This window comes from Ornithorhynchus anatinus, chromosome X5, assembly GCF_004115215.2.
Source record: "Ornithorhynchus anatinus isolate Pmale09 chromosome X5, mOrnAna1.pri.v4, whole genome shotgun sequence".
NCBI classification, from domain to species: Eukaryota; Metazoa; Chordata; class Mammalia; order Monotremata; family Ornithorhynchidae; genus Ornithorhynchus; species Ornithorhynchus anatinus.
This window is the reverse complement of record NC_041753.1, coordinates 17,538,001-17,564,601: the sequence shown is the minus strand read 5'-3', so window position 1 is coordinate 17,564,601 and position 26,601 is coordinate 17,538,001. Positions and strand designations below refer to the sequence as shown.

Here is a 26,601-nt window from a genome sequence, read left to right as displayed (position 1 = left end):
CAGTCCGTGTCCCACATAGGGCTCACAGTCTTAATCCCCATTTTACAGATGAGGTAACTGAAACACAGAGAAGTAAAGTAACTTGCCCGAGGTCACACAGCAGACAAGTAGTAGAGCTGGGATAGCACCCAGATCCTCTGGCTCCCAGGCCCGTGCTCTTTCCATTAGGCCTCGTCGCTTCCCATGCTACTTCACTTCCCATCTTCCATCCTGCCCATTTATACCTGCTGTCTCTGCTCTTGGACTAGAGACCTGCTCCGGTACTAAGTACAGTACTCGTGCCCACCCCCTACCTCCCTGGCACACCCCAAATCTGCTCCCCCAACTTGACCTGAAACTTTTCCGCAGGCAGTCATGTGTCAGGCTGGGTAAACTGCAGACCTCTCTTGCCTGGCAGGGCAGGCAGCATGTCTCCATAAGTAGTCCTCGTCTCTTCCTTCCCCTGGAACCTAGGCAGCTGCCCTCTCCACCCGGCTATCCTCCCTTCGGGCCAGAGTGGTAGGAAGCAGGATGGGGCCAGAGGGTGGAAGGGAGGGCGAAAGGGTGAAAAAAGCCAAAGCAGCAGGGTGGCCTCAGGTGGACAATTTTCCAAACTCTGATTTCCTTTTCAAGTCATTCATGAGCTGGCATTGGTGCCAAGTACCAGAGGCAAGTGCAGGTCTGTTTGCAAAATGTTGGTTTGTCATAAGTCACTTTTTTTTTTAAATGGTATTTGTTAAGCACTTATGTGTCAATCACTGTTCTAAGCACTAGGGTAGCTACAAGTTCATCAGATCAGACACGGTCCCTGGCCCACTTGGGGCTCACAGTCTAAGAGGGAGGAGAGGCATTGAATCTCCATTTTACAGATGAGGAAACTGAGGCCCAGAGAAATGAAGTGACAGCAGGCGAGCAGCATAGCCGGGATTGGAACCCAGGTACTCTGCCTCCCAGATCCATGCTCTTTCCGCTAGGCCATGCTGTTGTCCAGAAGAGGTCACTAGAGGAGAGCCGAAATCCCTTCCCTGCATTTGGATTCCTTGGTAAAATTCCTGGGAATGTTTGGTTTTTTGAACAGTATCCTCTTACTAAAGCCTAGCATCACTAAGTGAATCAAGGACTTAGGTGGAGAACAGGTCAACACCGACTGACTGCATAATCTTGGGAAGATCACGTCCTCTCGAAATTCCTCAGTTTTACCATTTGTTAAATAGGCATACAGTTAGAAGTAATCCATCATTTTTGGAGTACCTACTGGGTGCAGGGCTCTGTGATTGGGAGAAGACAGTAGAGATAGAAGACGTGATCCCTGCTCAAAAGGAGCTTACCATCTTACAAGTAACTTCCTGATTCGCAGGGATGAATAGCATCGATTCATTTTGAGTTTCTCAGAAAGAAGGCCATGTATGCTGAGAACAGCTTGAACCATTATCATTTTATGCCCTTTTGGATGACATTTGGAAAGATCTATCAAAGCAGCGTGGACTAATGGATAGAGCACGGGCCTGCACGGGTACGAGTCAGAAGGTCCTGGGATCTAAGCCCAGCTCTGCCACTTGTCTGCTGTGTGACCTTGGGCAAGCCACTTCACTTTTGTGCCTCAATTACCTCATCTGTAAAATGGAGACTAAGACTGGGAGCCCCATGCGGGACAGGGACTTCGTCCAACCTGAGAAGCTTGTATCTACTTCAGCGCATACCACAGTGCGTAAGCGCTTAACAGATACCATAAAAAGAATCACAAGCCACTCTTGAAACTTTGATTTTTATACCCTTTATCTCAGTTCCCCTCCCGACTGAAGAGTGGGTTAAAACGCTGAATCTTGACTAGAGGTGGCCAAACCGAGGCGGGCAGACTCCTCACCTGCTGAGCGGCTCGCACGGAAAAAAGTTAGGTATCCTATGCTTCATTATTTAGTATTTTGCTGCTGCACCGGCAGACTACAAGTCGGCTCCTGCTCCGACTCTTTTCGGTGGTGGCAGTGCCCCCTCCCACATGGGCTTGGGCTGGGAAGGTATGAGGGACCTGGCCCTTGCTGCCTCTTCTTTCCACCACTCCCCCGCCCCCCACTATTGGGAAGTCCTGCTTGCCGCTACTCACTGCATCTTCCCTGCCCTCACCTCACCCAGAATGTCTGCTCACCATTCTGGTGTAAAATATATATATTTTTTTTATCTGCAGCTCTCAGCCATCTTATGGTTTTTGTTTGTGGCATTTCCGTTCCGGAGGCTTGCGTTCCTGGTCTAGACCATTTTTCTTCCCATCCTCGAAGGGTTTTCCTTGTCACCTATAGAGGTCTAGGCCGTTCCCATGACAAGAATAATTTCTAGACTGGATGCCTGATAAGGATAATGGTATTTGTTAAGTGTCTACTCTGTGCCACGCACTGTAGTGAGCACCAGGGTTGATACAATATAAGCATCTGGGACACAGTCCCTGTCCCACATGGGGCTCCCCGACTAAGAAAGCTAGCTAGCCTTTTTTTTTTTTTTTGCCCTTGTCCTGAGAGCAGAAGTCAGATGGTGAATCACCCTGTTCTTCACCACTGGTTGAAAAGCACAGTAGGCCCCTACCGTCTCCTCAGCTGGCAGACCCCCTTGAAAGAGAGGGCCATTGTTAATAGAACCAATGGAGAGCTAAAATAATATTTACAAGGTCATAGCAAATGTTGAACCTTTAACCATAAAACTTTCCTTTCCATTAAAAAGACATGACAGTTATCTAAAGCCAACAAAGCGATTAGCAACATCCTCCTACAGTTGGACAAACACTCCAAAACTTAAGCCTGGGTGTTCTGTTAGCTACCACTCTGCCGAAGTCTGGTCTCATAAAAGTAATGGAATAATTCATCCACCCCACCTCCCTGCCCCCCCTCCCCCCCCCCCGAGCCCCCAAGACTTGACAATCACTCCAGGGTTACATTTCACCAAAAATTAGACTTTCATGTTGCAGAAGAAGTTTGGGGTAGGGAAGTGAGAGAAGGAAGTTGATTTTCGGCCTAAAGAATCTAGCTAGGGTTGGAAAAAAAAATCCTTTCTTTTTCTTAGAAATGTCTGCTTTCAGATCTTTGAATATGTAATTTAATAAAGTGCCTGCTTCCCCTAGTCCCAACCAATAGATCTCAAAGATGGGAAGCTTTGCTTCATAGTTTTGCCACTACTACTGCTGGATGTCTGGTTTGACATGCTGACTGTCTTTTCACGTGCTTTTTTAAAATGCTTGCAAAGAAAAAGCTGAAGCAAAGCAGGGGAAACAAGTGAATGGATAGATATTACTGCCCAGAGAATAAACTTGATGAAACAGAAAGTCATTTGTGGTTTTCTCATTCTTTTCCCTGTGATCAATTGATCAGTGGTATCTATTGAGCGCTTATTCTGTGTGGAGCACTGTACTAAGCATTAATTTGATTTCCCCTTCACACACCTTGAAAATTGAAATACATGTTTTTATAAGAATGGAGGGGTCTGTTCATGGCTTGCTTAGATAATTAAGGCATGCCTCTTCTGGAGTGCAGGCATCCATTTAAACATTTATGGATATTTCCACTGAAAGTGCCAGTTGAGCCACTAGCCTATGGGTTAAGACCAAAAAAAAAAATGCTTGAATAGATACGATAAATAAAGATTAGGGAAGACATTTATAGCTGTCCTTCATATTAGAAGACAGAAAAAGCATCTGGCCCATTCAGGGATTGAATCCATTTCCTTAGTGTTATTAACACCAAGCTGTAATAGATTGTACTGTACAGTTACAACCTGCTCAAAGAAATCCAACCTCTAGTGCTAATCTTCTCACTGTGCTTCAATCTTGCCTGACTCGAAGCAGACCCCTTTCCCACATCCAGGCCTTCCTAGACTAAGCCCCACTTTTCCTCATCTCCCACTCCCGTCTACATTGCCCTGACTTCCTCCCTTTGCTCTTCCTCCCTCCAAGCCCCACAGCACTTAGATGCATAGCTGTAATTGTATTTATTCATATCCATGTCTGTTTCCCCCTCTCTAGACTGTAAGCTTGTTGTGGGCAGGGAATGTGACTGTTTACTGTTGTACTCACCCAAGCGCTGAGTACAGTGCTCTGCATGCAGGAAACGCTCAATAAATACAATTGAATGAATGAATCCCCGCTCCACCACTCGTCTGCTGTGTGACCTTGGGGAAGTCACTTAACTTCTCTGGGCCTCAATTACCTCATATGCAAAATGAGGATTAAGACTGTGAACCCCATGAGGGACATGGACTGTATCCCACCTGACAATCTGGTATCTACCCCAGCGCCTGGCATATAGAAGCGCTTAACAAATATCATTTAAAAAAAAGACAGAGCAAGAGAGCGAGGTGAGGTGTATTTAAATTGCATTGGCTAGATTGGTTGTTTGTGAACCAATCAGGGACATTAAACCGACACCTCCCCATTGTCCCTGGAGAAGAAGGGAAGGGCAAAAAAGGGACAAAAAACCCCCCAGAAAACCTCTCACCAAGAGCCTTATAAAAAGCTTGGAAATTCTACCATACGTCCCGTTTGGCGACTGCCACCTCATCAAGACCCTCTAACACCCAAGAGGATTCTCTTCTTAAACAGTAAGTACAATTTTGGAATAGCCTTGGTTTGCAAAGGAAAAAAATAATTAGGGACAATACAAAAAATACACGCAGCTGGTTTCTTGTTATTGTTGTTGGTTTCAGAAATAACTTTCTAAACCAATTTGCTTAACTTCACTGCAAGATCGGTGTTGTTGAAATGACTTTTACCTTAACTGGAGAGGATGAGAACACATTCACAATAACCTTTTTTTTCTCTCTGCTAAGTTTGACTCTTTCAAACTTCATGCTTGATGATGTTTTTTAAAAAAATATTAGCCAACGCGACCAAAGTGATGAAGTTTCCCAACCTCACACAGACCCAGAACTGGAAAAGACCAACCTGAAAGCAGTATATTGCTGTTTGCGCTTGTTCCTTGCTTCCACTGTTTTTTTTAGCTTCTGAACTTTTCCCTTAAGCCATCTGGCCAATCCAGTTTTCTCTAAACCCTTCCTGCTGCCACATTTAACCGTTTATTTGCCCATATTAAAAGCTGTCATCCTTTTTCTTTCTGTATTCTTCACATACCTGCAGTCCCCAGCGCTAGAACGCCTTGTCTCAGTAATGAACTCTTGTTCTTTTCGATCACAGTGGATGAATATCCTGATCCTCAATAAATGCAATGAGCACGTTCATCGTTGGCTGTGGATTCTTCTCCCCTGAACTTGTTTTAGAACTTCTAGATCCCACTACCTAACCTATAAATACAACTCAAGCAGAGGGTTCTCTCGGGCACTCAGAGTGGGGCGATGAAACCCTCAGGATGCCTCACAGATGTATCCCCCTCCAGAAGTCAGGATCATGTCTTGGTGAAAGATGGGAAAGTTGCAGCAGCTTCCATGCTTTCAGGGCTGGGCCCTGAGGCAGGAGAATAGCTGAATGCCCTTCCAAAGGAATGGAACAGCATTGCTCTTTCTTCAAGGAGCTGCTTGCAGAGTAGCAAGTGGAAGAGAAAACATTATCACACTTTCTATTTTGCAAGTGGTCTTCTGTATTCTGGGCCCCCAAAGTTTCCCCTCATTAGGATCCATGTGGACACAATGTGCATCCTTAAAGATCTGCTTTTGATAGCCTGTCCCCTTCCATTCTTCCTCTCCCTCTCCACTTCCCCACCCCACTCACTTTTTTTTCTCCAGGAGCTCAAAGTACTTTGTGAATACCATTCCACACATCTTCACCTCATCTCTGTAAGATGAGTGACAAGTAGTGAGCAGAAGTGCTTATGCCAATGTTATTCAGAGAGTGGTTGGGGGAAAAGGACCCCAGATCTGACTACCAAGTCCAGGGTGCTGGGACCTGGATACACCGCCGCTCCAGAGTGTATTCATTATTTTCCATAACATTCATTATATAATAAAACATCTGCAAGAATAAACATGAAAATAAGGCTGGGGTTTTTTGGTTTACATGAATTATTACTGAAGTTAACTATGTCCTGGCCTTTAATGTATCTCCTTAATCATCTTAATAAAATGAGTACAGGCAGTCCTCCAATTTAAGGCAAAATTGGTTCCTGAAAACTACGTTTTTAAGTTAAAGTGTTTTAAGTAGAAACCAATTTTCCCATAGGAAAGATATTATGAATGAGGGATTGGGTCCTGAACCAAGGTCGGATGCCCTCATTTTTACCAGAATTACCCAGAGTGTGATTGTATTTTTATTGAGTCAGAGAGGTTCCACCATAGGGTAGCCGATTTTTACTTCATCAGAAGTAAAATGGACACCTCTACCCTCCTTGGTGACCTCTGCCTGGCTATCAGGTCACCCCTTCCACCTCCCCCCTTCCCCCAACCACCTTTAAACTACCTCCCCGCTCCCCCCGCCACCAGTCACCAGTCCCTTGTGAGAAGCGGAGTGGCCTAGTGTATAGAGCATGGACCTGGGAGTCAGAAGGACTGGGTTCTAATCCCAGCTTCACCACCTGTCTGCTGTGTGACCTTAGGCAAGTCACTGAACTTCTCTGTGCCTCAGTTCCATCATCTGTAAAATGGGGGTTAAGACTGTGAGCCCTAGTGGGACAAAGACTATGTCCAACCTGATTATCTTGTATCTACCCTAGCGCTTAGAACAATGCCTGGCACATAATAAGCACTTAACAAGTACCATAATTATTATTATTATTATTATTGTATCTTTTAGATTGTTTCTCTGTTTCCTTGTGGCTTCCACACAGTTAATCCACATCTTTACCCTTGACTACCAGTGCCCTTGGAAATAGGGTCATAGCGGAGGCTAGATTTGTAAATTTGTAGATTTGATTCAGAGAGAAGCAGCGTGGCTCAGTGGAAAGAGGACGGGCTTGGGAGTCAGAGTTCTGGGTTTGAATCCCGGCTCTGCCACTTGTCAGCTGTGTGACTGTGGGCAAGTCACTTAACTTCTCTGTGCCTCAGTTACCTCATCTGTAAAAAGGGGATTAAGACTGTGAGCCTCACATGGGATAACCCGATTACCCTGCATCTACCCCAGCGCTTAGAACAGTGCTCTGAACATAGTAAGCGCTTAACAAATACCAACATTATTATTATTATTATTAAAGTCAAAACCAACGTGTAGTGATGCTGAAACAATGTGTAAATTTAGAGATGTAAATGCCAGTTGTCTTAACTCAAAATCCCTTAAAATAACTATTGGCTGTTAACAGTGGCGTTAAGAGAGGAGCAAGAGAATGCAGTGGGCTTGTGATGGCTGCATTTACAATTTTTTTTAATGGAATTTGTTAAGCACTTACTATATGCCAGGCACTGTACTAAGCGCTGGAGTAGAAACAAGTTTATCGGGTTGGACATAGTCTCTGTCGCACATGGGGCTCACAGTCTTAATCCTCATTTTACAGATGAGGTAATTGAGGCACAGAATCATTAAGTGACTTGCCCGAGGTCACACAGCTGACAAGTGGAAGAGCAGGGATCAGAACCCAGGTCCGTGCCCTATTCTCTTGTCAACATTGCTCCTCATGACCTAAAATGTAAGGTATTTGAGTTGACAGTGACCCAGAAATATTTTTCCCTTTTCCTCAGCTAGTTTTCTAATCCCCAGGGTAGACCTTTGTTCAGTGACCTTGTCGTATGATTAACAGAAAATGCTATTTGTGCTTTTGGTGCAAATATTTTGTCCCCATTCCAGTAGGCAAAATAGACTCTGCCCTCTTCTTTCTGATGCTGTCTGGCTCTGAGCCAGCAAGGCTGAGTGAGGGAAATAACTTAATTTGAAATAGTATCACTAAACGTGTGCTTGCACTTGGATCTGTTCCTTCTGGACTCTTGGTGTTCACTCCACTCTCAGCCCCACAGCACTTACATACATATCCGTAATTGTTATATGAATATAAATATTTATATTTACAGACTGTAGGCTCAAATTCGTTGTGGGCAGGGAACACCTACCAACTCTGCTATATTGTACTCTCCCAAGCTGTTAGTACAGTGCTCTGCACACAGTAAGAGTTTAATGAATACCGTTGATTAATAAAAGTCAAAAGGCTCTCTGTAGAAAACAAATAAATCCATTGCCTATTTAGAGTTTTCTTAGCTTAATAATAATTGTGGTGTTTGTTAAGCTCTTACAATGTGCCAAGCATTGTACTAAGTGCTGGGGTAGATAGAAGATATTCAGGTCCCACATGGGGCTCACAGTCTAAGTAGGAGGGAGAGCCTTGGTTTCTTTTTGCCCTTTCCATTCTATAGCTTAAGATTATATCAGGAGGTATTTACATAACCATGGGATTCTTGTGGCCCCAAATCTTGCTCTGAATTCCAAGCCTTAATGGGGTGTAAATTCAAGTTCCTGGGCTAGATTAGCCCTGCATGCCAGTGTTTAATGAGATCTGATCAGGTGAAAGTGCTGCATGACTCTGGTCTTACTGCAGCACTCTCCACAGATTAAAGTTTTCAAGATGTCTTTGAGAGGGGACTCCATCTGAAAGTTACCAAATCACCAAGATGCATGGTTGACCCCATAGCTACAACTAGCCCCCACCTCCCCCCGACAAAAAAAAAAACTACATGTGGGTGCAACAGATAAAATCAGTCAGTAGTTTTGCATGCTTACTGTGGGCTGAGCACTGAATTTACCACTTGGGAGAGTATAATAGAGTAAGTAGACCTAATCCTTGCCCTCAAGAAGACATACACATATGCAGTGAAAAAAGAAAGGGCAGAAGCCCATTGAGAGGGTGGTAATTCCTACAGGGATGGAAAGGGTGGTGGGTGGGGGTCACTGGTGGGAAGGAGAATCCCAAGGGGAAAGAGCGCCATGGAAGGGAAGGCAAATAGACTCAGAGAGTTCCAGTCTTACCCCTACTGCTCCAGGACTCTGGTGTCTTTCTCAAAATGGCCACCACGGCCAAAAGCCGGTCCTTTCTGGAATCCTTTAGCCTTGGCTGCCATCCTAGGAATACCCCTGGAGCGAGGCCAAGGTCGTGGCAGCAGAGGCTGAAAGGAAGGGTGGGAACCAACCACCCCACAGACCATTATTGCTGCAGCTTTGGTCTTCTAGGAGATATGGCTGTGGCAAGAAGTGAGAGAAGCACATTGGAGTACAGGAGTCCTTGTGCACTGGCCCCAAGTCAAAAATAATTATAATGGTACTCGTTAAGCACTTACTATGTGCCATGCACTGACCTAAGCGGTGGGATCGATACAAGATGATCAGGTTGAACACAGTCCCTGTCCCACCCGGGGCTCATAATCTAAATAAGGAGGAGGAGGATTTCATTCATTCATTCAATCGTATTTACTGAGCGCTCACTGTGTGCAGAGCACTGTACCTTGGGAGAGTACAATATAACCGAGTTGGTAGTCACGTTCCCTGCCTACGACAAACTTACAGTCACTGTACTAAGTGCTGGGGTAGGTACAAGATAATCAGGTTGGACAGAGTCCATGTCCCACATGAGGCTCACAGTCTTAAACCCCATTTTACAGGTGAGGTAACTGAGGCACAGAGAAGGTGAGTGACTTGTCCAAGGTCACACAGCAGCCAAGTGGTGGACCCATGCTTAGAACCCAGGCCCGTCCTCTTTTTACTAGGCCAAACTGCTTCTCAGACAATCCCAGACAATGATTGCCTACCCTATTCTTAATGCTCTCCAAGGATAAAGATTCCATAAAGCTCTCAGTAAACTCTTCCCTTGACTAACAATCCTATTCTAACAGAGAATGAGACTCATTTTCAGAGTGCTTGTGTGTAGACACCACCACAGTTGGGATTGACATTCATTTAACAGTGGCTAGTGGGGAATGAAATACTTTTCTATGCTTTGTAAGGTAGATGGCACCATAGCTATGCAGAAGCTCTTTTGCAAATCAAATATTTTATTGTATGCAGGCCATGGATACTTTTACTGCGGTGTCCTACAGGGCACTCTGAAGCAACCCAGATCTGACTACCAGTCCAGGGTGCTGGGACCTGGTAATGCCTGCCTGATTGAAACTGATCTGTTACATACCACTTTACAACATTCAAGTGTAGGTCCACCTCGGGTCTTTTTGGGGATTTTTTAATGGCATTTCTCAAGCACTTACTATGCGTCAGGCACTGTACTAGAGAAGCAGCATGATGTAATTGATAGAGCGAGGGCCTGGGAGCTAGAAGGTTGGGGGTTTGAGCCCCGGCTCCTCCACTTGTCTGCTGTGCGACCTTGGGCAAGTCACTTCACTTCTCTGTACCTCAGTTACCGCATCTATAAAATGGGGAATGAGACTGAGCCACCTGTGGGACAACCCGATTTGCTTGTATCCACCCCAGTTCTTAATACAGTGCCTGGCACACAGTAAGCACTTAACAGATACCACAGTTATTATTATTATTACTAAGCACTGGGGTAGATACAACGTAATAAGGTTGGACACAGTCCTTATGGGGCTCACAGTCTTAATCCCCATTTTATAGATGAGGTAACTGATGCACAGAGAAGTTAAGCGAATTGTCCAAGGTCACACAGCAGGCAGGAAGCAGCATGACTTAGTGGAAAGAGCCCGGGCTTGGGAGTCAGAGATCATGAGTTCTAATCCAGGCTCTGCCACTTGTCAGCTGTGTGACTTTGGGCAAATTACTTAACTTCTCTGTGCCTCAGTTACCTCATGTGGAAAATGGGAATTCAGATTGTGAGCCCCACCTGGGACAACCTGATTACCTTGTATCTACACCAGCACTTAGATCAGTGCTTGGCACATAGTAAGCGCTTACCAAATACCATTACTATTATTATTATTATTGTTATCATTATTAATTGGCAGAGCTGGAATTAAAACCCAGATCCTCTGATTCCAAGGCCCGTACTCTTTCCACTAGGCCACGGTCCTTTTCAATACAGGTCTAGACCACATTTTTCCAGTTTACTGCTGAGTAGATCATGCAGAACAATTTCCAAAGATTTGCTAAAGTCAAGATAGAGCATATCATCCTGATTTTACAGACCCGCGTTGCCGTAGAAGGTTCAATTAATCTGACAGGATTTGCTCTTCAAGAAATCATGTTGGTTATGGCTCAGTGAGCCATATAATTGATTCTAAGACCTCCCCCACCCTCAATACTTTTACAGGTTTAATTGACAGGTCTGTCAGGACATTCAGGGTCATCCTCTTGCCCTTTTAAAAAATACAGTCTCTCCTTGCTTCCCCCCTTTCCCTGCCGTTCCCAGCCACCACCACCCCCCCCCAAGACAAGTTCCCAAAAAAAACAGCTAGGGGTCCTGAAATGACTTTTGGCACTTCTTGTTAGTATCTTGGAATATAAGGGCCTGCTGATTTAAAATCAGTAAAAGCCCTATTTCTAATGAATTCAAAGGCACTAAAAGCTGATTCATAAAGGCGTGAAAGCTTTCTATGGGAACCCATGCAGGATTTGAAACTTTGTTGCTGAAAGTTCCCTCTAAAAGGTCTGCTCTGATCTCCCCAGGCATCCTTGGGCCTGACGTGACCCAGACCTGTCCAGACCCCGAGGCCCACTGCCCACAGATGCCAACTCCAAAAAGGAAGCTTTGGCTGACTGATTACAGCCCCTCTTCCCCGCCTAGACCAGAAGGGAAATGGCAGTCAAAAATCATTCAGCAACAGTTCCCGGGGAGGGAAAGACATCCTTTTCATTTGAAATCTCATTTAACATCCCTTTCTTCTGATTTGCTTATTCACATCTTCCTTCAATCTCACTTGCCTCCCCAGAGCAGCATGGCTTAGTGGATAGAGCATGGGCCTGGGAGTCAGAAGAACCTGGGTTCTAATCTTGGCTCCCCCACTTGTCTGTTGTGTGACCTTGGGCAAGTCATTTCACTTCCTCTGTGTCTCAGTTCCCTCATCTGTAAAATGATTAAGACTGTGAGCCCCATATGGGACACGGACTGTATCTACACTGTACCTACTATAGTGCCTGGCACATAGTAAGGGCTTAACAAATACCATAAGAAAAGTATCACTGTAGTTCTTTGTCTCATAATCTTTTGACTCTGCCACCCAGTGTTCCCCTTCAGTTTCTGGTTCCCTAGCTCTCTCCCTTCCTTAGCCCTAGCCCTTTTTGAGTTGGTCTTTTCCTGGCAGGAGAAAGAGCACCATAAGAGGGTGGCAAGATATTTTCCAAAGGGGTAGGGAATAGGGAAAAGATGAGATCAGCAGAAAAAGAGGAGGAGCAAGGAAAGTAGTAGGGAAGAAGGGGAGGAGACAATCCATTTCATGTTGTATCTCTAAGGGAACCTTTGTCATCTGTTTCCAGTCCTCTTCTCCAGCTTGCAAGAACACGTTGGAGAGAAGGATTGCTGGAAAAGAGCTAAGCTTTTGCCTTCCCAAGAGTAAACTGAAACTTGAAAGGATCAGATCTGCAACTTTCAAATGGAGTGGACAGGAACCTCTGAGTGACTGGAAATCAAAGGCAAGTTTTAGCCATCTGAATGGAGCTCTCTTACAGCTTGAATCATTAGAGGGGACAGTTCAAAAACTCAGTAATCAAAAGAACAGTTTGGTCTTCCTCATTTTATTGTACAGGTATGAGTGTGTGTTGGTTGTTGGGAAAGCAGTCCAGTTACTGCATACTTTAGTAAATAGAAAATAGCTGGTTGTTGATAAGATTTGTCTGTGCAAAAGTGAGCCTCTTTTTGACTTTGTTCTTTTGCTGACTCTCAGAGTACTGCTGGGAAATTTCCTTCATATGAGTAATATTATCCCAACACCTTCCCCTTTATAATAATAAATACTATCATGCATGATATTCCAAAGTGACATATTATTTAAATGCTTTAAAGAATTCCAACTGTCTTTCAGGTTGTCTTCTGATTCATGTTGTCAGATTAAACCATCATCTTTCTCTGTGAGCTTATCCCTTGCTACTGATAGTATTTTTTACCTTTTTACTCACACGCCTACATTGTATAAGATAGCCTTACTTCCTTTTCTTGTTCCTAGGTCTTTTTTTTTTTCAAAATCTTGGTGTTTATGTTTCTTGTTTGATTCTTCTCAGCTAGTGATAGTTGCAGATGCTTCCCAAAATAAAAACTGGGATATTTAACAAGGCCTTATTATGTGCCAAGCACTTAGTAAGGTGCTGGGCTAGATACAAGAAAACCAGGTTGGATACAGTCCCTGTACCAAACAGGACTCAAGGTCTAAGTAGGAGGGAGAACAGGTATTGAATTTCATTCAGTCGTATTTACTGAGCGCTTACTGTGTGCAGAGCACTGTACTAAGCGCTTGGAATGTACAATTCGGCAACAGATAGAGACAATCCCTGCCTAATAATGGGCTCACAGTCTAAATGGGGGAGACAGACAGCAAAGCAAAACAGAACAGAACAAAACAAGTCAAAACAAGTAGTCTGGCGTAGATATTATCAAGATAAATAGAATCACAGATATATACAAATCATTAACAAAATAAGTAGAGTGATCTGGACTACTCCCCACTCCTCAAGAACCTCAAGCAGTTGCCCATCCACCTCGGCATCACTCAGAAACTCCTTACCATTGGCTTTAAAATGCTCTATCAGCATCTCCATCTTACTTAGGCAGCTTAGTCTAGTGGAAAAAGTACGGGCCTGGGAGTCAGAGGACCTGGGTTCTAATCCTGGCTCCACCACCTGTCTGCTGTGTGACCTTGAGCAAGTCACTTCACTTCTCTGTGCCTCAGTTCTCTCATCTGCAAAATGCGAATTCAATACCTGTTCTCCTTCCTACACAGACTGAGAACCCCATATGAGACCTGATAATATTGTATTTACTTGGAAGCAGCGTGACTTAGTGGAAAGAGCACGGGATTGGTAGTCACAGGTTGTGGGTTCTAATCCCAGCTCTGCCACTTGTCAGCTGTGTGGCTTTGGGCAAGTCACTTAACTTCTCTGTGCCTCAGTTCCCTCATCTGTAAAATGGGGATTAAGACTGTGAGCCCCACGTGGGACAACCTGATAACCTTGTATCTACCCCAGCGCTTACAACAGTGTTTGGGACATAGTAAGCACTTAACAAATACCATCATTCTTATTATTACCTTAGGGCTCAGTACAGGACTTGGTCCATAGGGAGTGCTAAACAAATATCATCATTATTATCATCATTACAGTTATTATTACCTTACCTTGCTGATCTTCTACTCCAACCCAACATGCATGCCTCATTCCCCTAACACCAACCTACTCATTGTATTTGTATCCTATCTCACTGCTGATACCTTGCCCACATTCTCCCTCTGGCCTGGAACTTCCTCTCTCTTCATATCCAACAGACCACCGCTCTTCCCACCTTCACAGCCCTCCTAAAACATTTCCTCTAAGTTGCGTTCCCTCTGGCCACAGGACATTGTATCCCAGTCTGTCCTCTATCAATCAATCAATCAATCAATCAGTCATATTTATTGAATGCTTACTGTGTGCCGAGCACTGTACTAATCGCTTGGCAGAGTAATAATAATAATGATGATGATGGTATTTGTTAAGCGCTTACTGTGTGCCAGACACTGTACTAAGCACCGGGGTGGATACAAGGAAATCAATTTGGACACAGTTCCTGTCCTATGTGGGGCTCACAGTCTCAATCCCCATTTTACAGATGAGATAACTGAGGTCCAGAGAAGTGAAGTCACACAGCAGATAAGTGGCAGAGCTGGGATTAGAACCCATGACCTTTTGACTCCCAGGCCCATGTTCTATCCACTACACCACGTTGCTTCTCCAACAGAGTTGGTAGGCACATTCCCTGCCCACAGTGAGCTCACAGTTTAGTGTCCAAGCAGCAGGCCCTTCTGGCCCTCATCCTGTTGCTGAGTGAGACCCCCACATCTGCTGTACCAAACGCTGGGGTGGGGCTTTCTTGGGAAACCAGATGAGATCCAAGGCCATGGAACAGAAATATGTGCCATATCAGCAGCCGATCCTGCTGACCCCCGAACTGACCTGTCCTGTATGCTGAGTGGAACAGCGTGATGTACTGGAGGTCCGTGCATGGATCGACAGACTCCATTCCATTAATCACCTAATGCTGTCTTTGACCAGGAGGCCTCTTAACCACTTCCAAGTTACCAAATAAGTCCAGAAAGAACCCCAAGAAATAACCTCACAAATCTAAGAAAGAGAGATAAGGTTTACCTCTCCTGCCACATACTCTCTTACTGAATTCATTCATTCAATGGTATTTATTGAGCGCTTACTGTGTGCAAAGCACTGTACTAATCTGGGTCTGGCCTCAAAGAAGGCCACCAGAGCTCCTCTGCATACAGACCCACCCTGCAAACCTATTACCTACTCCCTAGAGAGAACAGGGCAATGGTCCCTGTGTTGACATTTAGAACAAGTACTCCCTGGTCTTCATTAATCAACTAAAGCTATCTTTGACCAGGAGGCCACTCACCCCCTCCTGAGCCAAAGAAGCAAACACAGAAAAAACACCCAGTCATAACTGCACAATCTAAAAGAGGGTAAGGGCCTTTCCTATTTGCCGTCCTCCCTGTCTGGATCTGGGTCAATCCAACAATCTAACTTGATCATTCTCCTTTTCTTTAGGGAAACTGTGAGACTGCCTGTCATGCTACAGCTTTTTGCTTTATTTTCTAATCATCCTGTGTCTAGTAAATACCCTCTCACTTGTTCATTTTATTTCCAAACTTGTTGGAACTCTATTCTAAACGCCCCCCCTCCCCCCCCCCGCCCCCCCCGGCCCATGACATCGCATTGCCACAGTGTGATTTGTAAAGGAATAATATCACTAGCGATACATTGCTGGAAATTTTCCTTTGGGAAATGGTCTTGCATGTATTTGGACTTATTTTCTACTTAGCCCATGCTGACTGCCATTAAATCAAGGCCTTTTATTTTTCACTAAAGATATTATATGCTCCTGCACGTACTATCCCAGACCTCTAAAGAGTGCAGATAGCTAAGCTGGTGACCTAGATGGGAAAAGGATCTTACCACAATAGCAAACATAGTTTCATGATTTTCTGAACGGATCTGCCACCATCCAGGACGTAGTCCTACAGAGAATAGAAAACTGGCCAAAATGGGATGACCCAGACTTAACTTCAACTTTTGAGAAACTCACTACTACTGTCCAAGACCTGGAAAGTGATAAAGCCTCAGGGACTGTTGGAATTTATATAGAAATCTACATGCACAGTGGGGAGTTAATGGCATGGCCTTGTCTTTGACATGAAACACCAAAGAAATGTAATGGATGAGCTTTCCGGTTGCTTCCGTAATCGCCTACATCAGAAGGAAAAGAACATCCTCTAGAAAATGGAAAGCTCACACAAGTGAAAACTGAAAAGTTCAAGAAGAGAGCCAGATCAATGCAAACAGTGTAATGGGCGGGGGAGGAGGGGGTACAAAAAGGAGGCCAAAGACTGCTCTACAAGGAACGCTCAAGCTAATAACAAAAGATTCAATCAAAAGCAGGAAGGGAGTTAGAGTGTAAGCTCCCTGTGGGCAGGGAACATAATCCCCAGGGCACCACACCACAGGGGCGCTCAATAAATACTACCACTACTGCGACTATGACTTGGACAATGACCACTCCTACCACCACCACAACTTCTATAAAGCCAAACAGGAAATCAGGGGAAAGCTACTAGACAACCATGGAGTCAAAAATGCACTGGGGGCTGAAAAGGAGGTAGCAGAGAGGCTCAGTGAATTCCTTTCTCCAGTCTTAGTTGAGGAAGATTCTAGAAGAAGTTCCACATCCAAGCTATTTTTGGGGAATAGACAGGTCAGAGCAACTAGATCAGGTGGTGGGGATCACCCAGGACACTTTAGACCACAGCGATAAACTAGATTTAAAGAAATCACTAGGACCGGTTGGTGTCCACTGGAGAGTTACAAAGGAACTGGACAGGGAAACTCTGGAACTTCTGGGGAGAACATGTGACTCCTCATTACAAACTGCCCCGCTATTAGAGGAATGGTGGATGGCCAACACACGCCTATCCAACTCCCTCTAAGCAATCCGCTCATGCGGGCGAGACCCCTCCGAGCTACACAGAGACCATCGTAGCTGCATGCCCCTCCTCTCCCAGAACGGAGCAGGGGATTTAGAAGTGCCCAACATGGTGTCAGAACAGCACCATCTGGATTAACCTCCAAGCAAAATGCCCCACACGGCTGAGTCCCACCCAAGTCACAAGGGGTCTTCAGCCATGGCGGACGGAGCTGGTGATTCCGAAGCCACAGGACCTCATAGCCACTCAGCCCCCACCATCAGGGCTGGGCTGGGCTGGGCTGACACCAGCCATTTCCTCCTGGAGTGGCAAGGATTCTCCACACTGTCAGAAAGAGACCAGAGATCAGAGTGGATTGCTTTGCTCCCTGAATGGACCTGGGATTCAGAAGCTGTAATCTTTTCAACTTTTAGAATGTTGCAAATTGAGCCGCAACTGAACCCCATGGGAATCATGATTTGTTTGCCCATGACCTTTCCCTCTCCTCAAGCCCCTCTCCTCACCGCTATTATTTTCCATTACCCCTACGTTAACTCCCCCTCTGTCAGTTCACACCTATTCCTTGTAACCTTATCCCCATTTTAATCATCTGCCACCCTCCCCTCCCACATCTCCATTCCCTTGTGATCTGTGAAACCCTCACTCCGTCGTAGAAAAACTCCTTCATCTCAACCTACGAGAAGCAGCACGGCGTAGTGGATAGACCATGGGCCTGGGAGGCAGAAAGTAAAGGGTTCTAATCCTGGCTCCTTGGGCAAGTCACTTTACTTCTCTGGGTCTCAGCTACCTCATCTGTAAAATGAGGATTGAGACTGTGAGTCCCATGTGGGACAGGGACTGTGTCCAACCCGATTTGCTTGTATCCACCCCAGTGTTTAATAAAGTGCCTGGCACTGTGCTTAACAGATACCATAAAAATAATAATAATAATAATTATTAGTACTGCTTTACTCTGCTGATCGGTAGCTTACAACAAAAAAAAACCTACAGCAAATTTCCCATTTGGTTCAGGGGCAAAAAACATATTTATGTTTGTGTTTTTACCAAGTGAGTACTTTCTGCATTTTTTTTCAAGTGAAAATGTGTTGTACCCCATGCTGACTTGACCAGTGACTCCTTTAGGTGAGCTCCCCAGGGTCTTATTTGTAACACCCTCTTCAGTCTAGGTAGACAAGCATATCTGTAGTTCGGAATAATAATAATAGTTACAATAATAATAATTGTGGTACTTGTTAAGCACTTCCTATGGGCCAGGCACTCTACTAAGCCCCAGGGGTAAGTACAAGGTCATCGGGAGAGAAACAGTCCCTATTCCACTTAGGGCTCACAGTCTAATGGGGAGGGAGAACAGGTATTCAATCCCCATTTTATAGATGAGGGAGCTGAGGCCCTGAGAAGTGAAGTGACTTGGCCCAGGTCACCCAGAAGGTAAGTGGAGGAGCTGGGATTATAACCCAAGGCTTCTGATTGCTAGGTCCGTGCTCTTTCCACTACGCTAAGAGAGCGGTGAACAAAAACATTTTGGATGGGGCTCAGACGATTCTTGGGAATTGCTTGACATTGTAGACATTTGTCTCTGTCCCTTTCCTTGAGCCAGTTGGAGCTTCGAATTCCTTTTCCCATTTCTCTTTTTAGCTCCTGAAGTTTGGCTGAAGGTTGCTCGGGAACCAGCGATGTTGCAGTTAACAGTCACCCCTCAATCAGCCCTGGTGGATGAGCCATTGCAGATCCAGGTTACAGGCCTTCAGCCCTCTCAGTTGGTGACCTTCCATGCAACCCTGATCGATGAGAAGGGGCAACCCTTTCGGTCTAGAGCCTTCTACCAGGCTGACGCGGCCGGTGAGGTGGACCTGGAGAAAGCCTCTGCTCTTGGCGGTGATTATGTGGGTGTCCATCCCATGGGCCTCTTCTGGACCCTGAAGCCCAAAAAAACCTTTTCCAGGCTGATGAAGCAGGATGTGATAAACACTCCTTACCATGTGAAGCTGGAGGTGTATAATATGGTTCTCTTAGATTTCTTGATAGAGGATCAGCCCTTGATCAGCACGACTGTGGAACGGTGGTATGCAGGTGCAGGCGTAAAACGGATCCAGATCAGGGAAGGAAGAGTACGGGGGGCCCTCTTCCTCCCTCCAGGTGAGAAGAAAGCGAGGTGCAGTCAGCCTGTCTTTGGTGGCTGTCTTTTGCCTTATTTTCCCATTGGGTGTTTAGTCAGTGTATGAACGGGACTGGGCTCTGCCTATTCATGGTAGAGAGCAGTGACAGCACACTATACAGCAGCGTTTCTGCTCCAATCAGATTTTGGGGTCTCCGTCCAACCTATCTTGGCCACACCCTAGTCTAAGTCTGGTCAGAGCCCAACATAATAATAACCATAATAAGAGGAATAATTGTGGTATTTCTTAAGCACTTACCACGTCTAGCCCTCTACTGAATTCTGGGGTAGATGCCATACAATTAGACCTTGGGCAAGTCACTTAACCTCTCTGCGCTTGCTTCCTCATCTGTAAAATGGGGATTAAATGCCAGTTCTCCCTCCCCCTTGGCCTCTGACCTCCAGGTAGGAAAGAAACTGGATCGGAGCTGACTGTATTGTATCTTCCCAGTGCTTGGCACCTAGGGATGATTATACTTGTGATCATTACAATGCTCTGATCATTACAGTGATTTTGACTGACTTCTTACGACTTTCTCTGCCTCCCCCTCTTTACATGAAATTTAGAACACAACATAATTGGAAAATTGCACAAATTGTACCCTCCTCCCAAGACAGAAGAGCCTTTCAGGTCATTTTATCTTACATCATCCTTGCTAGGAGCTGCAGCAATTAGCCAGAGTCAGGGTTGAGCTTTGGGCCATGAGGGGCAATAAATACCATCGATTGGGTGGAACTTTTTGGATCTGTTGAAGTCCTTTGTTAGGACCAAAGAGACTGACTTTGCAGGCTCCTTGAGGGCAAGGATCATGTCTACCAATTCTGTTGTATTGGACTCTCCCAAGTGCCCTGCACATAGTAAGTGCTCAATAAATACCATTGGTTGATAGATGGAGTTTAGCCAGCTGTGAACCCAGAGTCCCTTTGTTTAACTTTCTAGTCCATGCCTTTCTTTGTTCTTACTAATTTACGCTCTGGGGGTGGGGCGGGGGGTCGCGGGATGGTTGGGGCAGACACGGGCCCTGTCCCTCATCGAGCTCTCAGTCAGGGTAGGAGGAGGAGCTGGCATTGGTCCCCATTTTGCAGATGGGGAGGCTAGGGCACAGAAAGCTTGGGTGGCCTTCCCAGGGTCGCGTGGTGGGAGGGGGTGGGGCTAGAATTGGAGGCCTGACCCTCTGATTCTTAGGCCCAGGCTCCTTCCAGTAGTCCATACTGCTCTTCGGGCCACATTGTAACCATTTTTATGTCTGGCTTGGGGAGTGGAGGGGATGGGGATGTTAGGGAAGGGAGGGAGCGGAGAGTTGTTGGAGAAATTAAATTTTCTGAAGATAGTTGCTCGGCTTCCTCAATGTCAGAGGAAGTGGGAGGGATGACAGGGACTAAAACACAGCTCCAGTGCCACTCCATCCCCCATCCCCTCCAGCTGCCATCTTAGCTAGACTGGTACTAGTGCCATCATTGAATGTCCCAAGAGGCTTCCATCTTGCTGGGGTCTGGAGGACAGCGATTACCATCTAAAGCCAACTCTGGGCTTCCCCTCCTCTAACCCAAGGCCTGGGCTTTCAGTGCTCAAGCCCCTGCTTTAGTCTGGCCCTGGTGCCTAGTTACCTCCGTAATCCTCAAACACCTCCACTTACTCCCCATCTCCTTCTGCATCAAGCAAAAACTCCTCACAGTTGGCTTCAAGACTTTCCACCAACTCACCCCATCATACATCCAAGCCCTACTAAAATCACATCTCCTTCCAGAGGCTTTGCCTGATTAAGCCTGACTTTTCTGACTTTCCCATCGCTGTAGACAGCACCACCATCCTCACTGTCTCACTAGCCCATGAGCTTGGCATTATCCTTTGGGCAAGTCACTTAACTTCTCTGTGCCTCAGTTACCTTATCTGTAAAATGGGGATTAAGACCATGAGCCCCAAGTGGGACAACCTCATTACCTTGTATCTACCCCAGTACTTAGAACAGTGCATGGCACATAGTAATTGCTTAACAAATGCCATTATTATTATTATAATTATTATTATTTTAATGTCTGTTTCTCCCTCTAGACTTGTGGGCAAGGATCGTGTCTACTACCAGCTAATCTCTCCCGAGAGGTTAACACAGTGCTCTGCACCCAGGAAAGTGTTCAATTAATACCATTGATTGATTGACTTTTGCCTTTCTCTTTCTTGTTTTCCTCAGGAGAGGGCCCTTTCCCAGGGATAATTGACCTTTTTGGTGGTATTGGTGGTCTGGTTGAATTCCGGGCCAGTCTCTTGGCCAGTCGTGGCTTTATCGTGTTGGCTTTAGCATACTTTAAATATGAAGACCTACCCCAAAGCACTTCACTGGTGGATTTGGAGTACTTTGAAGAAGCTGCCAATCTGCTCTTGAAACATCCCAAGGTATTTTTCACTTACAATTGGATTAATACCCCTCTTGCCAAACTGCTTACAAAATCTTAGGGCTTAGTACAGTGCTCTGCACACAGTAAGCATTCAATAAATACCACTGATCGATCGATTGATTTATAGATCTTTTCGAGCTTTTGTCCTGTGACTCCAATTTATTCTTCAGGCAACTGGAAACAAAAACACTCTTATAACACATGCCTTCCTTTTGGCCATATTGAGTGCCCATTACAGTACTAGCCAAATTTAATAGGCTCTTGCTAAGATTTTACTCTGTCCAGGCCACATTAATCTCACTTTTATTATCTCTCACTCTGGTGGTTCTTTCCAGGTCTATATTTTGTGGATTGGAGTCAACGAATGGTGAAAAGATTGAAAATCAGAGAAAAGCCCAATGGTTTTTGATTGATTGATTGGTCTTGTTATTGGAGTGGAGTGGCAAAGGCAGAATGTCATCCAGTCCTCTTCTTAAAAAAAAACACTAAAAGATTATAATTATTTTTCTCAAGGTCAAGGTCACATTTTTAGCAGAGAAACCGTGATTCTTAGTCTTCTGTCTTTGCCTGGAGCACATGTTCCCTCTGTGGAATGAACACCCCAGTTTTAGGGCAAATGAAAATGGGGGTCAGAACATGGTTCTCTGCATATACAGAATATGAACTGATGGACAAGAGCGACTCCTTCTCATATCATGGTGGCTAAGGGAAACACTGATTTTGAAGCCACTGGTCAATTTTTACCAAGGTCCAAATAATCTGGGTATTTCTAGATGGTTTTGTATCAATCGATTGTATTTATTGAGCACTTACTATGTGCAGAGCACTGTACTAGGGGATTGGGAGGGTACAGTATAACAGAGTTGGTTAGAAAAGGAGATAGACATTAATATAAATAAATACATTACAGTTATGTAGATGAGTGCTGTGGGGCTGAGGGAAGGGTGAAGAAAGGGTGCAAATCGAAGCGTAAGGGCAACGCAGAAGGAAGTGGGAGACAAGGAATGAGGGCTTAGTCAGGGAAGGCCTCTTGGCGTAGTTGTGCTTTTAATAAGGCTTTGAAGTTGGGGAGTGTGATAGTCTCTCCAATATGAAAAGCGAGGTTGTTCTAGGCCAGAGGCAGGATGTGGGCGAGGGGTTGGTGGGGAGATAGATGAGACTGAGGTACAGTGAGTAGGTTGTCATTAGAGGAGAGACATGTGCAGGCTGGGTTGGAATAGGAAATTAGGGAGGAAAGGTAGTGGGGGCAAGGTGATTGAGTGCATTAAAGTTGATATTAAGCAGTTTCTGTTTGATGCGGAGGTGGATGGGCAACCACTGGAAGTTCTTGAGGAGTGGGGAAACAAGGACTGAACGTTCCTGTAGAAAAATGATCTGGGCAGAAGAGTGAAGTACAGGCTGAACTGGGGAGAAACAGGAGGCAGGGAGGTCAGCCAGGAGGTTGATGCTGTTATCAAGGCAGTAGAGGATAAGTGCTTGGATTAACATGGTAGCAGTTTGGATGGGGAGAAAAGGGTGGATTTTAGTGATGTTGTGAAGGTAGAACTGACAGGATTTGGTGGAAGATCGCATATGTGGGTTGAATGAGATAGATGAGTCGAGGATAATGCCAAGCTTATGGGCTTGTGAGACAGGTTGGGAAGTAGCATGGCATAACGGATAGAGCATGGGCCTGGGAGTCAGAAGGTCATGGGCTCTAATCCTGGCTCTGCCACTTGTCAGCTGTGTGACTTTGGGCAAGCCACTTACCTTCTCTGGGCCTCGGTTACCTCATCTGGAAAATGGGGATGAAGACTGTGAGCCCCATGTGGGACATGGACTGTGTCCAACTTGATTACCTTGTATCTACCCCAGCGTTTAAAACAGTTCCTGGCACATAGTAAGCACTTAAAAAATACCATATACTATTATTATTATCTGGAACAGGGACTGTGTCCAACCTGATTTGCTTGTATCCACCCCAGCTTTCAGTACAGTGCCTGGCACATAGTACGCGCTTAACAAATACCACAATTATTGTTATTATCAGTATTACAGTGATGGGAAAGTCATGGGGAGGACAGGGTTTGGGTGGGAATATGAGGAGTTCTCTTTTGGATATGCTAAATTTGAGGTGTCAGTGGTACATCCAAGTAGAGATGTACTGAAGGCAAGAGGAAATGCGAGACTGCAGAGAAAGAGAGAGATTGGGGCTGGAGAGGTGGATTTAGGAATCATCCACATAGAGGTAGTAGTTGAAGCCATGGGAGCGAATGAGTTATCAAACGGAGTGGGCGTAGATGGAGAATAAAAGGGGACCCAGAACTAAGCCTAGAGGGACTCCTACAGTTAGGGGTTGGGAGGCAGAAGAGGACCCCATGAAAGAGATTGAGAATGAGCAGCCAGAGAGACAGGAGGAGGACCAGGAGAGGACAGTGGCAGGGAAGCAAATGTTGGATAATGTTTCCAGGAGAAAGGGGTGGTCGACAGTGCCGAAAGCAACTGAGAGGTCGAGGAGGATTAGGATGGAGTAGAGGCCGTTGGATTTGGCAAGAAAGAGGTCAATGGTGACCTTTGAGAGAGCAGTTTCAGTGGAGTGAAGGGGTTGGAAGCTAGAATGGAGGGGATCGAGAAGAGAATTGGAGGAGAGGAAATTGGGGCAGTGAGTATAGACAATTCTCTGAAGATGGAGAGGAATGTAGGAGGGAGATGGGGTGATAACTAGAGGGAACCATGAGGTCAAGGGGAGGGTTCTTGAGAAGCAGCGTGGCTCAGTGGAAAGAGCCCGGGCTTGGGAGCCAGAGGTCATGGGTTCGAATCCCGGCTCTGCCACTTGTCAGCTGTGTGACTGTGGGCAAGTCGCTTCACTTCTCTGTGCCTCAGTTCCCTCATCTGGAAAATGGGGATGAAGACTGTGAGCCCCACGCGGGACAACCTGATTACCCTGTGTCTCCCCCAGCACTTAGAACAGTGCTCTGCACACAGTAAGCGCTTAAATACCAACACTATTCTTTTATCTGTTGCCGAATTGTACATTCCAAGTGCTTAGTACAGTGTTCTGCACATAGTAAGCACTCAATAAATATGATGCAGGAGGGAGTTCCAGAGCAGAGGGAGGATGTGGACAAAGGGACGGTGGCGGGATAGATGAGATCGAACTACAGAGAGTAGGTTGAGGTTAGAGGAGTGGAGTGTGTGGATTGGGTTGTAGTAAAAGATCAGCGACGCAAGGTAGAAAGGGAGCAAGGTGATTCCCTGATCACAAACCACTCTACTCCTCTTAAATAACTTGCCCAAACCACACTTTCCCCCACTTTAAAATCTTCTGGAAAGTCACTTCCTCCATTATGAGGTATTCTCTGATTTTCTTATGTTTTCCCATTTCATTTATACTCTACATTTGTTTATTTATTTAGCCACTTGTGACTGTTAAGAGTTACCTGTTCTCAGGTTCTCTTTATGTGTTGAATATTCATCATCTATGTATGCTTATCTTCCCCATTAGATTGTAAGCACCCTAAGAGCAAGTATACAAGAATTGCTTATGTTCCTTCTTATCTTCCTTTTTCTCCCTTTCCTTCCTCCCTTCCTCCCTCTCTCCCTCAATCCCTTCCTCCTCTCCCCTCCGCTTCCTCCTGCTTGTCCCCTCCCTCTCTTCCTATTCTATATATATTCAGGTCCTTGGATCAGGCATAGGGGTTATCGCGATATGCAAAGGTGCAGAGATTGGACTATCCATGGCAATTCATCTGAAGCAGATCACCGCTTTAGTCTGCATCAATGGCCCAAATATCATCCTTGAAGGGGTGCACAAATACCAGGATGATTGTATCCAGGCACCGCTACCTTCACTAGAGAAGATCAGAGTAGAACGCTTTGGACTAATAAGCATGTATGATTCAATAGAGATGATTCGAGAAAAGGGAGGTAGGAATGCGCTGCCTGTAGAAAAGTTTCAAGGACACATTCTCTTCATCGTGGGAGAGGACGACAAAAATTACAATAGCAAGGCCTTTGCTGAGGCCGCAATGGAGCAGCTGAAGAAACACGGGAAGAACAGTGGAAAGCTCCTCTCCTACCCGGGAGCCGGGCACCTGATCGAGCCCCCCTATTCTCCACTCTGCTTTGCTTCCTGGAATGCCATTTTCAAATTTCCCTTGGTGTGGGGTGGAAAGTACATCTCTCATGCGACAGCACAGGAACATTCCTGGAGAGAGATTCAGAAATTCTTTAGACATCACCTCACTCAAAACCAAGCCCCCAAACTCTGAGCCAAGTGAGAAAATAGGGGAAAGAGAAAGGATAAAGAAACTCCCCCGGGCTCCTGCTGCCAGCCTCTCTCCCCCTCATTTGCTTCCTGACCTGGGTTTTGCTCCACCTGGACTGGTGCGTTCCTGTCGATCAACACTAGCCCTCGGCATACGGAGGGATTGTGCCGTGATTTTTCATTTCCTTTCTGTCCAAGTCCCATGTGAATATGACAGATCGTGCTTTGATGGCCACCATCAGTCAAATCTGCCAGAATTCCACAAGTTTATCCATTCAGATGTCTATCTTTCCTTTCTGGTGGAGCTAGAGCTGTGTAAAATATGTCTGCTGTTTAAGGGCCTGGAAATCTGGCTTGGGAGGAAGTGATTTCAGAAGTGATCATCTGCTGTCTTGAATGGACGAATTTTCTCTGCAGTAAAACTGGTGAAATGAATGGTGATATTTGTCATCTGATGGGACCACTTGAAGAAAGATGCGGGGGCGGTTATTTGAAGTCTCCCCTGTGGTATAACAGTGGTATGCTCAGGGAAGCCATTAATAATAACAATAATAGTAATAATGGTGTTTGTTAAGCGCTTATGTGTCAGGCACTGTACTGAGACCTGGGGTAGATACAAGGTAATTGGGTTCGACACAGTCCCTGTCCCACATAGGGCTCACAGTCTTAATCCCCCTGTTCCAGATGAGGTAACTGAGGGCTCAGAGAAGTGAAGTGACTTTCCCAAGGTTACACAGCAGCCTGAAAGACAACCACTTCTGATTTGAAGTCCCTGCCATTCAGGCATCAGACCCATTACCCACAACTCGGATCCACTACCATTTTGGCACAGAGGGCAAAA

The 26,601-nt window shown here is 45.5% G+C and overlaps 1 protein-coding gene across 2 annotated transcripts; it reads left to right on the top strand.

The window, feature by feature from the left end:
• The first annotated feature begins 4,389 nt into the window (after nucleotides 1-4,389).
• Nucleotides 4,390-26,195, top strand: BAAT (bile acid-CoA:amino acid N-acyltransferase). Of its 2 annotated transcripts, XM_029056181.2 has the most exons (5): nucleotides 4,390-4,557; nucleotides 12,263-12,418; nucleotides 18,601-19,101; nucleotides 21,310-21,512; nucleotides 25,171-26,195. In XM_029056181.2, exons 3-5 carry the CDS (start codon nucleotides 18,639-18,641, stop codon nucleotides 25,762-25,764), a joined length of 1,260 nt encoding a protein of 419 aa, XP_028912014.1. In that variant the 5' UTR covers nucleotides 4,390-4,557; nucleotides 12,263-12,418; nucleotides 18,601-18,638; the 3' UTR covers nucleotides 25,765-26,195. The 2 variants fall into 2 exon arrangements, with proteins under 2 accessions (XP_028912014.1, XP_028912015.1); XM_029056182.2 differs by lacking the exon at nucleotides 12,263-12,418.
• Nucleotides 26,196-26,601: the final 406 nt, after the last annotated feature.

Bases quoted from the DNA above. Each gene is read 5' to 3' on its own strand.
- BAAT (XM_029056182.2), top strand. From the start codon at position 18,639: ATGTTGCAGTTAACAGTCACCCCTCAATCAGCCCTGGTGGATGAGCCA. The intron at 19,102-21,309 runs GTGAGAAGAAAG...TGTTTTCCTCAG, and splicing joins GGCCCTCTTCCTCCCTCCAG to GAGAGGGCCCTTTCCCAGGG. The intron at 21,513-25,170 runs GTATTTTTCACT...ATATATATTCAG, and splicing joins TGCTCTTGAAACATCCCAAG to GTCCTTGGATCAGGCATAGG.